This window comes from Sebastes umbrosus, chromosome 8 (genome assembly GCF_015220745.1).
Source record: "Sebastes umbrosus isolate fSebUmb1 chromosome 8, fSebUmb1.pri, whole genome shotgun sequence".
In the NCBI taxonomy this organism is placed as follows: Eukaryota; Metazoa; Chordata; class Actinopteri; order Perciformes; family Sebastidae; genus Sebastes; species Sebastes umbrosus.
Window position 1 is genome coordinate 30,112,937 of NC_051276.1, and position 15,771 is coordinate 30,128,707.

Sequence of the window (15,771 nt, forward strand, 5' to 3'; positions counted from 1 at the left end):
TAAATTTTTATTTTTGTAAATATTTTCAGTCAGCTTTGTTTGTCAAGCCAATGTTTCCAAAATCAATACAGAACTTTCCTGCTCTGCTGTGCTATTTTTGAGTGGCATACAGGTCTTTTTGTAAAGATAAGAGAAAAAAAAACATGACACCCAGTGACCAAGATAGACTACCTTTACTATCCCTGTGTGATCTAATCAATACTCATGAGTCATGTGTAACCGTACTACTGTCCAGTTTCTTATAAAATACTATATTAATAGTACAGTTGTGTTAACTGGATACTGTATTGGCTAAACTGTTTTAAGCAAAGGCAATAAAGGAAAATCAGAAATAGTTAATCAGGATCCAAACATAATTTCAATTTCAGTTTTATTATAGGAGTCATTAGGGATGCACCAATACCGGATCAGATATTGGGCCGATACTGACTCAAATAGCTGCATTGGATATCATCACAATGGGGCCGATCCATTCAATTCAGTTCTATGTTCATATATTATATACTGGAATTTTAATTCCTGTTTATGTTTTGACCAATTTATTGCTGCATTAAAAGCGTTAACACTTGAACTGTAATTCCTCTTAATTTTGAAGATTTTTTTATCAAGTTGCTGGTGTGCAATTTATTATTTTAATAATAAATAACAATTCAATAAATTCCTATCTATGCTTGTTGTTTTTATTTATGTATTTATTTATTTTATTTGAACATTTTTAATTTTTAAGTTTAATGTGTTGTTGGCACAACTGACAAAGCTGAAATTATGTTTGGTCAAATTGGTCAAAACATTAACAGGAATTAAAATTCGGCCAATACTCAAAGCCCAGGTATCGCTATCGGTATCAGGACTGGAAAAGTCAGATCGGTGCATCCCTAGGAGTCGTATATCACTAAAACCTAATGTGTTTCATAAATCCAGGGACCGTTTGATATCAATAAACCTCATTTTGAAAAAAAAAAATAAATAAATTCAAGGAAATATTCCACACTGAGATTTGATTTCAGTTTAATGAATTCTTTGAGACACAAAATGGATTGCAAGCCAACCTTTCCTGGCAGGATTGTGGTTCCTTAATAACAAACTAAACCTCCCATTTGAGTCCAACAAAAGAAATGCAATAAAGCTGGCATTAAAACAAAGCTACTTTAAAATGAGAATTTTGATTACAATACCCATCAACAACACATTTCTGTTAATAAAATTCAGCCATATTAGGACAACAACAAAGCCAGACAGTCCATCTTCGCATGTTGAATGATAAGCAGGTCTTTGAGACGTTAACTAGCAGCAACATAATTTAAGAGCGTGTACCCTCACACAGTGCAGCTACCAATCTGTGGCACCATTACATCAAAATGAAGCCTTTGTGGCAAATAAATACATTTATCTCTTCACGGAACTAACTGAGATTACCTCTAGTTTAGGAGTAAGTGAACACAGTGTTTGCAGCAGTGTACACTATCAGCTGGACCAGCTAAATGTATTTTTTTTTTTTTTTTTTTTTAAACCTTACCAACTATATGTTCTTACACTATAGTTACAACACATCCTAGCATGTGTGGAGACACATACAGGTTAGCAGAGGAAGTACAGTTTCACTGTCCTTCTGTTCACACACAGGCAGTTGAGGGGCATGGGTCTATGAAATAGGGGGGTGGATCAGCAGTCTCAAAAAATAAAACTGTGATCCTGAAAAAATATCTACAGGGTGTTTTCTTTAACACAGAGACAAGACAAACATACTGTAGGTAGAGCTGCTTTCAAGGCTGAAGGAGAAACGGACTGATGGACGTCAGTGCAGTGGACAAATTAAACGGGATTTAAAAGAAATTTGATTAAAAAAATAAGATCCTGGCCATTACTTACACTGCCAAGCAAAAGTTTTTGAACAACCTATATTCAAATTTTTGTTTGGTAAATCTCAATTTGAAATTGATCTTAAAAAAACTTGTAATTATGTAGATGACTAACTGACCTCAAGCCACTTTAAGGAGCAGACAACACACCATCTCCATTGGTCTCACAGCTGTAACTGTTTACAAACACTTGGTCTTACCTGACTGGGAGGACAGTTGAGCCAAAAAGCTTTAGCATCAAGTATTAGACAAATATATAGTATGTTGTCTGCAAAATATACCGTATTGTAGCGATCAAGATTGAAGCTATTAGACACTTCTCAATTACTTACATTTTCTAATTTAAGAGATTTCACACTGAATCTGCAATGACACTGAAATGTACTGAGTATAAAAAAAAATCTTGACTGGCAGTGTAGGTAAAGAAAGACATGAGGTGCATGCATAATGGCTTCTCTTGTTAAAATGAAAGCTTTAAAAAGCTCCTCTGAGGAGGAGAGCTTTAGGGGGGGAAAAAACACACATAAAAAGGCCCTATTTGGCTTCAAGTCAAGGCGTCCTGGCTTTGGCTTTTAACGGGCTCCCATTGGCCCAACAGTCCCATTCAGATTCAATGGTTTCTGGACTTTGGGTTGCTGTCTGCCTGGACAAGAGGAGACCCTCGTGGTCTGTGTAGCCACAGCTGCTGCTCATTCCACTGGGCTCTTCCTGTGACCAGAGCGACCCAAATTTCGGCAGGCTAAACTACCTGAAACAAACCAGAATGCAATTGTCAAAACTGGCACCGGCACACACTTTTTTTTAAGGCTTAATGACAAAACAGGACAGATCGCCTCACACTGATAATCTGACTGCTGTATTTGCGGCTTTATTTGCACAAAACCATTTCAGGTTACAAGTATGATCACAGAATATTTTCTTGGACTATATAGAAAACAAAAGAAAAAAAAAAGAGGAGCATCATGCTAAACTTTAGCCCAAACATAAGCAAGCGTACAATCCAGAGTCCAGAGACAGACGGATGAACATGAACCTGCTGCAAACATTTCTCGCTCTCATTCTCTCGTCACGAGCCCTAAGACAAGACAGTTGACCCAAAAATACAAACGTTTTTACTGAGACTAATTCTTCAGTACAGATTATGTAGAGCACTATGTCTCCCTAAATTGCAGACATATTTTTGGCACAAACAAGGTGTTGGAATTATAGGAAAATAATTCAAACATGGCCTGACAATGTACTGTATGCTGACGGGAAAACGTGTTATTTATGATGATAGGTGAGGTGGAGTATTTTAAATCACTTCCTATATTCCAGGAATTAATTTAAAATAAACAAAACAAACAGAAAAAATTAGGTACTGTCACAATGAACGACTGATCACCCTGAGGATTTTCAATTGAAGCAAAAAAGTACAGTAAATGTACATACCTGCTTGTGGACTTAATATCACATTTTGCTGCTTTCTCTTCTTCTTCTCTTCTTGTATAGGTGAACCCTGAAAAAAGGAACAAACAGGGGCACAGGTGTAGCAGTGTACATAAACAGTCTACCAAAGTGTCAGTAAAAACATATTTTAAAAGAATATTTTTCATTGGCTGTCACATACCTGTCTCTCCCTTTCTCTCAAATTCCTGGCGTGGGCTGAAGAGGTGGAAGCATAGCCTTCCATCCGCATATTACCTGACAAATGACAATTAAAAAGGAGGGAAGAAGTCAGTTGTTTCCTTCCCATTTGTGGAGGACAGTCTGAAGATGCAGTGGAGCAAGTTTGGTGTCAATTGAGGAAAAATGTGGGAGGAGATAAATTTAAGTAGTTTTACAGATTTGAGAAAAACAGAATGATGGACTTCATAACTCCTGCCAGGTTGAAGCATCTGAACATTTCTCAATGCTCACTTGGGTCTACATTTTGGTCGAAGTTGCAAAGTTGTAGCACGTACGGCTGATTTTCATAGTTTTTAAACTTTAGACTGTTGCGTCAGCATCAGGACTATTAGCCAATAAAGCCAGTTGACGGAAGTTTGGCATATACCTGGACTATGTGCCAAGTTTGGTTTATTTTCATGCATGGGAAGGCAGATTTCCTGGTAGGAAGAATAATGATAACATTGGCACAAACAAGAGGGATTGGCAAAAACTTTGAGTGTACCTGTAGGGCTTCTGTACAGCTGACAGTCCTTCTTGATGTGGGCACTTGATCCACATAGGAAGCAGCAGCGCACCTCCAGTGCATCCCTTTTCCTCCAGTGCTCACCCTTGTGTCTGACCTGATCCCTGCCGTCCTCTGCCATCTCTCGCATGTGATCTGGCCTTTTCTCTGAGTCCCTTCTGTGTCTGGACCTGGGACAACATCATCCACAATATAATACAAACATGTAGCTTGATACACTGTTCAGATGGACATCTATAAACACTGCGACAAACTCAGACATGTATTGTGATTATACTTACTTCTTACGCATGGGGCAGTCTTTCATGAAGTGGCCGATCTTGCCACAGATGCGGCAGCAGCGGTCATTGGGAGCCACTTCTCCCTCGGTGAGGACTTCCGGATCGAAGAAATACTCCTGAGACAGATAAAGACGGATCACAACTTTAATGCTTAGATATAATGCCACCACAATATTAAAATATGGTGTTTAGACAGCAAACACTAACCATCTGAGTGGGGTACACGGGAGGAATGGCTTTGACTGATGTGCCAAACACTGTTCTGCCGTTGATGAAAGCCTTCATGATGAAGTTAGTCACTGTTGTGAAGACAAAGAAAGACAAGAATATAGATTAGAAAAGACACCAGAGACAAAAGCAATGAAACAACAGAATGTAAGAACAGAAATAATCATACTTTTCCTGGACAGACCAGCGCCGAGATTATGATTCAGGTCAAACGGATCTGAAATATGAACAGAGAAAATAAAGCAACACATATTAACAATGAAAAATATTTCAAAGCACCCACACAGTCAATACGATTCAGAAAATAATCAAACAATACTAATCATTAACAGTGGTATGAATTTAATGAACAGGATGGACAGCAGCTGCATGTAATAAATAAAATGCAGCCTGTAATGTTGGATAAGTTTCAACCAGGACACAACAATCTGATGCATCTACCTAGTGGAATAATACGTATATGCTTCTGTGTTTTATATCCTCTATTTATCTTTTTATTGCAGAAGTCTGGACCCTGAGTTTGTCACACAAACTGACCTTCAATGACAATGTACTTGGACGTCCACTGCTTGTTGAAGGTCGTGAGGCGGTCGTGCAGACGGAGACAGACGACATGCTCTCTGAAGTCAAAGTCCTCGGTATAAAAGCGGAGCAGGCCGAGCCACAGCTCCCCCACCGTCTCAGTGTTCTTCCCGCACTGTGGCCAGAGACTGGGCTGCAGGTGGAAGACGACAAGATTAATGCGTTATTGACATGCACATTCACGAACATTTTTTTACAGGGGCACTCACAGAATGTGTAAAAAATACAAAATACTCACAAGTGTGTCTAAATCATCAAAGAAGTACACGTTCCAGTTGTCAACTAGCACCTCCGGCTTGTTCTTTCCATCATAAATCTGCAACAAACAGTTGAGAGAAGTTCAGAAAACTTGAGGATTCTTGGCAAAAGGGTAATAAATTCCTCTTTATAGCTCCGAAAAGGCCCACAATCTGGTGGTGTTTGGGATGCAAAATATCAAAATCATGAAGAAATTGGATTAAAAACTGGGTATTTTTGTAGTGTCCAAACAAAGAGGTTCTGTAAGGTCAATCTTAGTTTTACATGTTTAAACTAGGGCTGTCAATCGATTCAAATATTTAATGGCGATTAATCGCATGATTGTCTATAGTGCACATTTTTTATCTGTAACCTAATAAATGTAATTGTGTTCAATTTGAGAGCCTTAGCTTAAACTAAAATAGTGTTCCTTTTTTTAACAAACAAGTCATTTGTACCTCTTGCAGCACCGGGATGACTGGTGGGTCTCTCTGCTGGAGGAAGAACAGCACCATGAGGGTGTAAGCGTAGGACGAGAGGCTGCCACGTGAAGCATCCCCAATGTCACACATCTGTAATGGGACAAAAATAAATATGATAGTAATACCATATACAGTATAATATCATCATATGACACTGGAGACACCTTAAGTGTCTAAAGCACACTCACCTTGGCGAAAACCTTCATGACGTAACAGAGGATCTTTACTCTCCTGTCGATGGCGGCGTATGACGCTAGCAGGTGTGTGTTGTGCAGGGCCTGGAAAAGAAAAAGGTTTGTAAAGCAAGTATGAGAAGTTATTCAATAGCAAAGATGAGACAAAATAAAACAGAAAAATAACAGAGGGAGAAGAAGCCTTACCAGAGTGTTGTAGAGGCTGATATCTCCCTCCAGGCCGGTGCGAATATGGTAGAACTTCACGATCGGTACTTTTGCTGTAGTGATGGGCAGGATGTTCTTCAGACCTGGTGAAAAATGGGATGTATTGATATTTTGTTTGTTTACTTTACAAGGGATTATGGGACAAACTATAATTTGATAATGGAAACAAATCGAGTGGCTGCAAGCTGAGAAACTATTTCATTTTTAATAAACATTAAAAACCTCCTATGAGCCACTGTTTTACCATCAGTTCAAACGTGTTAGTAAACAGAGGTTAAAGGGTTTTTCCTTATCTGACCCGAGGGTCTGAGGGTCTCGTATGCTGCACACATTGTGATCTTGGGCTACAAAAAATAAAACTGCCTGATTTATTACCAACCTGGGTGTTTCCTCAGCATTCTCGCCAAGCTTTCAATGATGCTGATGCAGTCAACATCCTGTGGAAGACATTCAGGAACCGAGTTTGAAATTACAATGAATCACGCTAACAAACCAGCATTACCAATAACTACAAATACCTCACCATTTCATTTAATCCTCAATGATTGTAGCAGAAACACTGAATACCAACCAAACCTGTCTTTTCTGTTCCTATCAATAAACTAAACTCATCCAAGTTTATGAATGGACATGTTGCCAAACTTAAAGGCTTAGACAAAAAAGACATCACAGTATGTTGCAATAAGTTAACAAGATAACTTACATCTATGGTGTCCTGCCCCTCCAGCACCATACAGATGTCTAGGTCGCTCTGTCTGAAGCCGAAGCCATTTTTGGATGATCCAAACAGTTGTAGCCGAGCTCCTGTCCATCACAAAACATGATTTGTTAATTTAATCATTAAAGTGCACCCTGCTTTAACATCTTAGTGATTAATGGACAAGTCAATAAAATGCAGAGTCATACTAGTTTAAGTAAAAGATGCTAAACAGTGAAGATGGTGGTTTACTTCACCAGCAAACTGTCGTCTGACGAAGGTCTGCAGGTCTTGAAGGATGTGCTCTCTAACACCCACTTCCAGTTCATCTGGGGCGAAGTCAGCTAAAAAAGGAAACGGACTCATCATCAGATCTAACCAATGTCAAACACTTTATTTGAATGATTTCACCAATCTGTAATGATAAATCTGCTACATTTGTTAGCGTGTCCTCTGCTGACTTTTGACAGCAGCTCCATGTTTATTTTTAACCCTCTAGAAACATTTTTAGCCTTATATAGAAATTTGAGGGCGTCATTTATGCCAATTATTAAAACTCACAAATGCACACCTACTAATGAACAGGTGGCATTCATCAAGCTCAAACGAGCAATTAACAACAAGGCTGTGCAATTAAGAAAGTTTGCTGAATCTGACTTGGAGCACTCAAACGATCAAAACAAGTTAGATTTAGAATAAGAATATGAAAATGTTCTTGCATGAGCCCCATTGTTCATCAAACATGTTTATGCCACATGTAAAATATAATCAAATGTATATAATCAAACTTTTGAACATCGCCTTGAAGCAAAATTGGCAGCCGAAAATACATAATACTCACTGTAGCACTGCTCACAGACTTTGTTAAGGACACAAAGAAACTCTGGTGTTATTGGGGGTAAAGGATCCAGCTGCATTTTCTTGAAATCTTCTGGACAGTCTTTCTTAAGGTGTCCATCACGCTTGCACAAGCTGCACACGACCATGTGTGACTAAGAGACATTGAAGATATGAAGATAAGCTTATTTGCCACAGTTTGTCTAGTTTAACTTCCAGTCACATACAACCCAAATTATTAAAAACCCAAAACTGATTTAGATTATTAAGAACCTTGCTTCCCAGAGAGGTATTCATAAATATTGAATGTAAAGTAAAAACAAACACGAGGCTACACTCACCTTGCCTCTGGTGAAAGCTTGCCTGGTGAACTCATAAGACCGTTTCTTCTGTTGTTGGTTTTTAGTTTCTGGGGTCTTATCCTTAACTTCATCCTCTAAAGGTGGAGGTGTGAGACCTGCAGGTGCCAAATCCACCACTTCGTCATCCATTGAACCAGGTGTGTCAAAATCTGGACCCTCCTCATCAGACAGAAGCTCCTCCCCTGAGATCTCATCCACTGGGAAGATCTCCTCATCCTCTGTGGTGAAACTGTCCAAGTGAAGTCTGTTATGCGAGTCAACATCAAGATCCTCGTCCTCCTCATCCTCAGAGAGACTGCTTTTGCCCTGGTCCACTTTTTCCTTCTCTCGTTCTTCATCTGAGTCACTATATTCCTCAACTTCCTCCTCTTCCTCAATAATGCAATCAGAGTCTTCAGGACCGTTTTCTACAGCTTTAGGTTGGTTTGCATCTTGCGACTGAACACTGAGCTGACTGAACTCTGACGCGATGTCTTCATTCAAAGCCTCGGCGTTTGCCCCTTGAGTAGGTCCACCCTTCGCCTTTGTCTTGTGGTTGGCAGCTGGCGTGTTGAGAGGCAGTGCAAAGTACTTGTATGTGGTTTTGAGACAGTGGAGGATGTACTCGTACATCTGCTGGCTGTTCACTGTGCGGGCCACATTCCTCTTTACAGCAAATGGGTCTGAACACAGAAAGAGAGACATTATTTAGAGTTAAACCATGTAAGAGTGATTAAACTCTTCACATTTAACAAAAATGTAGATATGTTCATCATTTAAAAAAAACTAATCTAAGGTTGGGTATCATTTGGAGTCAGCACATCAACAAAATCCCAAATACCACTTACAGTATTAACATGTCCATTACTGGCTGGGATAGAATTAAACTCTGAACATGGAATTGCAGAAAGTGGTATTTCATTTCATTACTGCTTGTTTATTTCAACCTGGGGATTAAGCATTGCTCTACTAGTGATTTTCCCAGTACCGAAAAGCAAAAACCTAGTGAGTAAAAGTTTCTGACCCTCCACAGCGATGCGTTTCTTCGGCCAGTCTTTCATCTCTCTGGAGAGGACAGCACTGGTCCGTACACTCATTACATTGTCAGCCAGGTTGAACTCCAGCGAGTAGAAGCGAAGCATCTCCACCCAGAGAAGCCCAACTTCCACAGGCGGGTGAGGGCTCTGAAACACCAGAGGAACCTGCAAAGAAACACATCACACAGTAAACCTTCAGGCGCTAGTAAGATAGCGGATTAAGGGTGTTTATTTTAACTGTAGTGAAAAAAAAACATCTGATCTAGAAAAAGCACATTCATCATAAAAACTATAAAATCAAACTGCCAAAAATGAAGAACAAGACACTCTTCTCAGACAAATAAAACGACATGTGTCTTCATGATTACCTTTCCCTTTATACAGGAGCCCTCTGCTGGCTGTTCTTTAGAGGGAGGGGTGTAGGCCCAGTGTAAATGTCCATCCTCTGTATGTGTGAGATTGAAGTCTGAAAGCCTGCTGAGTGAAAACACCTTAATCTAAAAAGACAATCATATGATTATATTAGTTAGTTAGTTAGTATACTATATTTTTTATTTCAGTCTCAAGGTGAAAAGAAACACACACCTCTTGTTTCAGGTAGGCAGGCAGGAGGGGCTCTTTGCGCTGCTGTAAGAAGTAAATAACCATGAGGGCGAAGACGTACGGTGGCAGCCCACCTTCCTCTGCACGGTCAATCTCACTGATCTAAGTCAGAGGCAGGAACAAGGCATGTTAAAAAGGTAGGCATACTGAGCCCGTTTACCAGTTGCCTGGCTAATGTGAGCAAGAGGTGAGGATGTCAACCGGAAACATACCTGGGCCCAGCGTCTGAGACCCAAAACCAGTGGAAGGAGGAGGTCCTCACGACTGGATAGAGCAGACAGATAGGAGGTGGTCTGGAACGCGTTTTCATTCCCTGCACTCACTTTGCACACCAGGCCACTGTTGAGAAAAATAACAGTTTCAGTTTCCATTTGTGGTTTACTGCTCTTGTGCATGTGGTGGTATGACCAATTGTCTTTTTTCCACTCTTTGCATGCAAGAAAACACATTCTGGTAGTTTCATAATGTCTTGATTAATGATCAACCTGAATATCTCAAAAGATCATCACTTCAGAGTTTGATTCATAAATTGGACAGGGGAATAATCTATGAAATGTAAACTCTTTCAGAGATACCCACCTCTTTTTCTCTTTGCAGATGACCACAGGCACCCTGGCATGAAAATCAGCTTCCATGTCAACAAAAATAGCTGAGGACACAACAAGACGTGTTCAGTTTTAAACTTCCATGACCGTCTAGCACATGACTTGACTTTCCTACGGTGGAATTGTTTTGACATGGACGCATTGTGCAGTTAACTGAATAAGAGGTGACTCACGGCTCACAGAGAGGCTCTCCTTGACCAACAACAAGACATCTGGCTGATGCATCTGTGAATGCATTTCAAAGTCTTTATACAACATTAATACAATATAAAAAGAACATGTGAATGTGGCATGTCTTAAAAACAACATCCAAAAAAAAGTCAACTTTAAAGATTATAATATAACAAATAAATGGAAATAACTGTCCCTTTCTCTATTTAGATCTAACACAATAAGAATTATCCTGAATCTCAACAGTCTTATGAAATTAAACTGCATTCTGTAAATAAAAAGCTGTTTATGTTTTATTTTTTTGAGAGGTGTGGGAGTGTTTTTGAAAAATGTGAGAAACCCACCGTGTTAAATTAAAAAAAACATTCACACTATCAAACTCACACTGGGCTACTCACATGAGGTGGATACTGAATGTCAATGTTGACATCAGAATCTTTAAATCCAAACTTAGTGCAAGATGATCCATATAGCCTGAGCCTGATCTCTACAGATGAGAGAAAGAGAGAAGGAATAATGTTATTCACATAGACACATAATAATGAACTGATGTAAAGTACAACATTCTGTTTGCTACACATCAATGTCACGATCAGGATGAATTCAGGTCATGTCTCTGTCACCAAACAAATATTTCGTCCCTAGGCGGCTTACCAGGCAGGACGGACAGAAGGAGGTCTTGCATCATGGAGACAACGCATTGTCTCGTCGCAACATCCTGGTCATTCATCCCGTGTTCCCGGACAACAGCCTCTAGTGCCGCACTCACTGCACTGACCTGCTCCGGACCAGGAGGCAGAATCTCAGTCAGCATCACCTGCTCTTGCTTCTCCTGTAAACACAAACAAGCAAAAAGAGTTCAACACAGTTTTAAATGCATAAAAACTAAAACTGCACAATAACAGTATAATGGCATCATCTGTCAACAAACGTTAACTGTAAACATCTAAATGATGTTTTGCATAATAAGACTATTTCATACCTTGGCCCTCCTCTTGTGCCGTTTGTCTCGGATGTGTCTGTAAGCGTCAGACACAGAGTCCAGCAGAACATCGCACAGAGCGCAGGTGTAAAGTGCACCAGGGTTGCTGTGGGACCTCTGAAACAATTGGAAAAGGAGGAAAGTACAGACATCAGACAACAGCTGCAAAAATTATACAGTTATGGATCTTCTTAACGCAGCTGTACCTCATAAACACATCAAATATTGCATAACTGAAATAACTCTAATTAAAGAAAGAATTACGTATCAGGTTAACTACTCTAAAAAGGCTTATCAAAGCAAATTAGGGCTGCAACTAACAATTATAGTCATAATTGATTAATCTGCAGATTATTTTCTCTATTAATCATTTGGTTTATAAAATATCAGGAAACAGTGAAAGATGCGCACACGTCTTAGAGCATTAAATGTCTTGTTTTGTCTGACCAACAGTCCAATACCCAAAAATATTATACGTACTATAATTTGAGATCAAGAAAAGCAGCAAATTTCCCATTTGAGAAACTAAAACAACCACATTTTTGTTGATTTTGCTTGAAAAATAAATCGATTATCAAAAATACTTGCATTAAAAGCAAATCTACATAAGGATGTATATTTGGGCTACAACACAGACAGCCCTTACCTTCTTCAGGCTGAAGATCTCTTCTCTGTTAAGCCGCCTCTCTGCCTGCCGTAGGCTCTGCAGCTCTTTGGCTGAGAGTGTGGACTCATCAATCATTGGGGCCTGGTTCTCTTCAGCATAACCTTTATTCTTGTTTCTGTTTCTCCGTCTTCTCCCTGGGAAAGAAAGAAATACAACTTTCAAAAATGTGTTTGAGATGGCGTTAAATCAGTAATGTGTATATGGTATGGATGATGAAGTACTGTCAATTCTTACAGTCAGACTCAACTAGATTTTAATATACAGTACATCACAGTGATCAGGAACAGAGTTGTAGGGGAGTAACTTGCACAGTGTACCCCATTTTTAAAAAGGTGACCTGAGACTGCTGCCTTAGGCTGCATTCACACCAGATCTGCCGGTGCGGTGAAAACGTATGTCCTCCCCATAATTTTGAATGGGGGTAGTGCATTTGGGCTGCTGAAAAAAAAAAAAAACCTGCAGCATAAAATTAAAAACAGAATCAACTTTTAGAAAAACGCAACCCGACATCACACTGCAGTGGCCAATCACGGAACCGACGATCTAGAGCTGTACAAGCCAGCCATGAGGGAACAAAAAACATTCATTGTCGCAGTCAATGGGCCATTAAAAGGTGCTCTCCCGCACCGCTGCAACACCTGATCTGGTGTGAATGCAGCCTTGGGCAGACTGCCATGGATTTTTTTAAAAAGTGGAAATAATCGTAAAAGTGTTCCTCTCTTTCCCCAGAGTCTGATTTCCAAATCCTCACCTGATTTATGACCACTGCCGTCAGCGTCCTCTCTCCCCCCCTGCTCCCTGTCCTCCCTTGGACCTTCTCCCTGGGTACTCCTCCTCCAGTGCTGCGAGCGCTCTCTCCAGTTATCTTCTCGAGTCCCACCACTGTTCTCAGAACCCGAGAACCACCGGGGGTCATCCTTCTGTGAGGGGCTGTGACCACCTCTGAATCCACCAGGGGAGTAGCTCAAGGGCCCCATTCCTCCCTTCTTGGGACTGGCCCGGTAGGGCCCGCCATAGTTCTTGCCCTGCTGACCTCCCTCTGGTCTGTAGTTGTGTCCTCGACCCTGTTCCTGGTTCCTCCAGCCTTCTGGCCTCTCTGGCCTCTCTGCTCTCTCTGCTCCTGCTCCTGCTCCTGCTCCTGCTCCTGCTCCTGCTCCTGCTCCCCTCTCCCAGCCGCCTTGCCTGGCCCGATAAGGCCTGCCAGAGTTTTCCATGGTTCACTTCTGCTAAAACTGCAGGATGAAATGTTCCGTTAATATGAAATTTGTTCCTCATGTAATAAGATAAGGTGAACCTTTATTAATCCCCGGAGGGAAATTCAGGTGTCAAAGCAGCAACATCAGCAAACAGAGTGAAACACAGGAGAGGTAAAGGTATACAAAAATTATAAAAACAATAATAGAGATATAAAAGATAGAGTGGTTAGAGTCCAATCAAAATATTAAAACATCCTTGACACAAACTGTATGCCAACAGGAACATCTGCCAAACTTTTGACTTTGGAAGATGTCCTGTCTTTGGAGAAACAGCATGCCATTTTAGTTGCCTTTGTATGTCTTTGTGCAGACACCGTCAATGGCTGCTAACAGCTCATCATATAATGTAAGTCAGTCAAGACGGTTATAAAACTTTTGCAGCTCAATAAAACACACCTACAATTTGAACTTGAGCCAACAGATACCTGGCGATAATTGGGTAATTTTAGCCCCCGTGTAACATAACGTTAGTTCATCCTACTTCTGAAAACTCAGGTTAACCGTTAACAGACTTTTATTGGCTTTATTGTCGGTTGACAGTTCTAAACTGAAAATCTGAGTAAAAACTAACGTTAACATTGGAGCTTCTCCTGTAACTAAACACTATCACTAACTAATAAAACAATGACATAACCTCAGTCTCCACCTCCACTGTTGTTTTTTGTATGTGTTCCAATTCTAGACCTTCCTTAGTTTTGCTTAATAATTATAACAATAATAATGCATTTTAGTATAAAAAGGTAGGAAATGCACTTATAAACAATATAGGCTGCATTTTCATCACATGTGGGACACCATTTATCACATGTGTAACTATAAAACACCATTCCACATGTGAAAAATCACATAGATAAATATAACGTTAAGGAGCGACTCGAGTTACCTGGCAACTGTGATGTGAGCTAACTCACCTGTGAGCTGACTTTAGGAGCTTGTTATTGCTAACTAGCTGTTAGCTTCAGCTAGTTAGCTTACTAGCTTACGTCACTTCTTCCTCTTCCTCTTCCTCGAATTAACGGTGTATAACTTTTATCACGCGTGTAGCTTGACACCACCGTCAACTAATTAGTGTCTTAATTAAACGTTAGCTAACTTATAGTCCAAACCGCTAACGTTAACTGTTAGCTATTAGCTTCACTAGCTAGGACAGCTAACTGCTAGCTGACGGTAGCAACAGCCACGGCCAATAGAAGGAGGATAGGACACGCGTCATCAATACGTCATGTATCCGGGGTACCACACATGCGCAGTAGAGTCTGGTCTGCATTCAAGGCACAGTAAATGGCCTATACATATCAACACTAGAGATAATATTTATAGGATAGACAATATAAGAATACACTATGAATATACCAGACTACTACAACTAGCTTAGAAAATATAAAATATGAACATAGAATAACAATAACATACTATATACACAATAGCAAAGTGAGCAAGTTACACATTTTGGGTGTGCAAGGTACAATTTCTATTTTAAAATAAAATTAGATGAGGTACTGAACCAATATGCAATTTCCACATGTGCATGATTATTACAGGACTTAAGTGCTTTACATATATAAAAGCAAGATAAAAGAGCACAAAGTGCATAAGATAAAAATGAATCAAAATAATATAAAAGTATAAGTTAAAAGAAAAAAAATGAAAAAGGATGGTAAAAAAACAATCAAAAGAAAGAAATAAAGTGCAGCATTTGATCAATTAAGCAAAAGCGTCTGAGAACAGCTTTTGGTCTTGAGTTTAGATTTGAAAGTGGCCACTTATGGTGCATCTTTGATCTCATCTGGAAGTTACACTGCGCATGCGTCATACCTCATAAACCCAAGACCAGTGACCCAGCCTCCTTTCTATAGGCCTTGTACCAACAGCTAGCAACAGCTAACTAGCGTTGCTGTTTATTTCAGTTTTTCGTCAAGCTGCTCAAACTGCAGCTGCGTCAAAATGCAGCCGTCTGTTAAAAAGGTCAGCAATAATCATCCACAAAGAATATTAAAGTCATTAAAATACCTTTTGTAGGTGAGCAGAGGGCATAACTGGAGCCTGGTTCAGGTCTGACTCTGCATGATGGCTCTCTCGTCCTGCAACTGGAGTTTGAAAGATGACGTATGTCTGTCTGTTTTGTAGTCGTCAGCTAAGCCCCGCCCACCGCAGCTCCCTCTGATTATTAGACAAAATCAATATTATTATTAATCACTAAATATATTATATAAGTATGAACTGCATATAGGTAGCGATTTGAAACAAAGTCAGTCTAGAAAAACTAAAATGGGAGATGAAGTTATGTCATTGTTATGGATAAACAATGACATAACCTCAGTCTCCACCTCCA

General features: G+C 39.9%; 1 protein-coding gene across 12 annotated transcripts; it reads right to left on the reverse strand.

The window, feature by feature from the left end:
- Positions 1-991: 991 nt before the first annotated feature.
- On the reverse strand, positions 992-15,741 carry tut7 (terminal uridylyl transferase 7). Of its 12 annotated transcripts, none has more exons than XM_037777298.1 (30): positions 15,450-15,741; positions 13,346-13,415; positions 12,935-13,309; positions 12,163-12,317; positions 11,517-11,633; positions 11,189-11,366; positions 10,933-11,021; positions 10,537-10,588; positions 10,338-10,407; positions 9,971-10,097; positions 9,741-9,860; positions 9,524-9,652; positions 9,143-9,320; positions 8,119-8,801; positions 7,782-7,932; positions 7,198-7,284; positions 6,947-7,047; positions 6,623-6,680; positions 6,223-6,326; positions 6,031-6,120; positions 5,819-5,932; positions 5,362-5,439; positions 5,079-5,256; positions 4,711-4,758; positions 4,521-4,612; positions 4,314-4,429; positions 4,012-4,202; positions 3,469-3,542; positions 3,291-3,357; positions 992-2,607 (listed from the first exon to the last, which is right to left on the reverse strand). In XM_037777298.1, the coding sequence occupies exons 2-30, from the start codon at positions 13,395-13,397 to the stop codon at positions 2,549-2,551; spliced, it is 3,933 nt and encodes a 1,310-aa protein (XP_037633226.1). In that variant the 5' UTR covers positions 13,398-13,415; positions 15,450-15,741; the 3' UTR covers positions 992-2,548. The 12 variants fall into 12 exon arrangements, with proteins under 12 accessions (XP_037633226.1, XP_037633222.1, XP_037633230.1 ...); XM_037777294.1 differs by having other exon boundaries at positions 12,935-13,315; XM_037777302.1 differs by having other exon boundaries at positions 12,935-13,296; positions 13,342-13,415.
- Between the last annotated feature and the right edge of the window lie 30 nt (positions 15,742-15,771).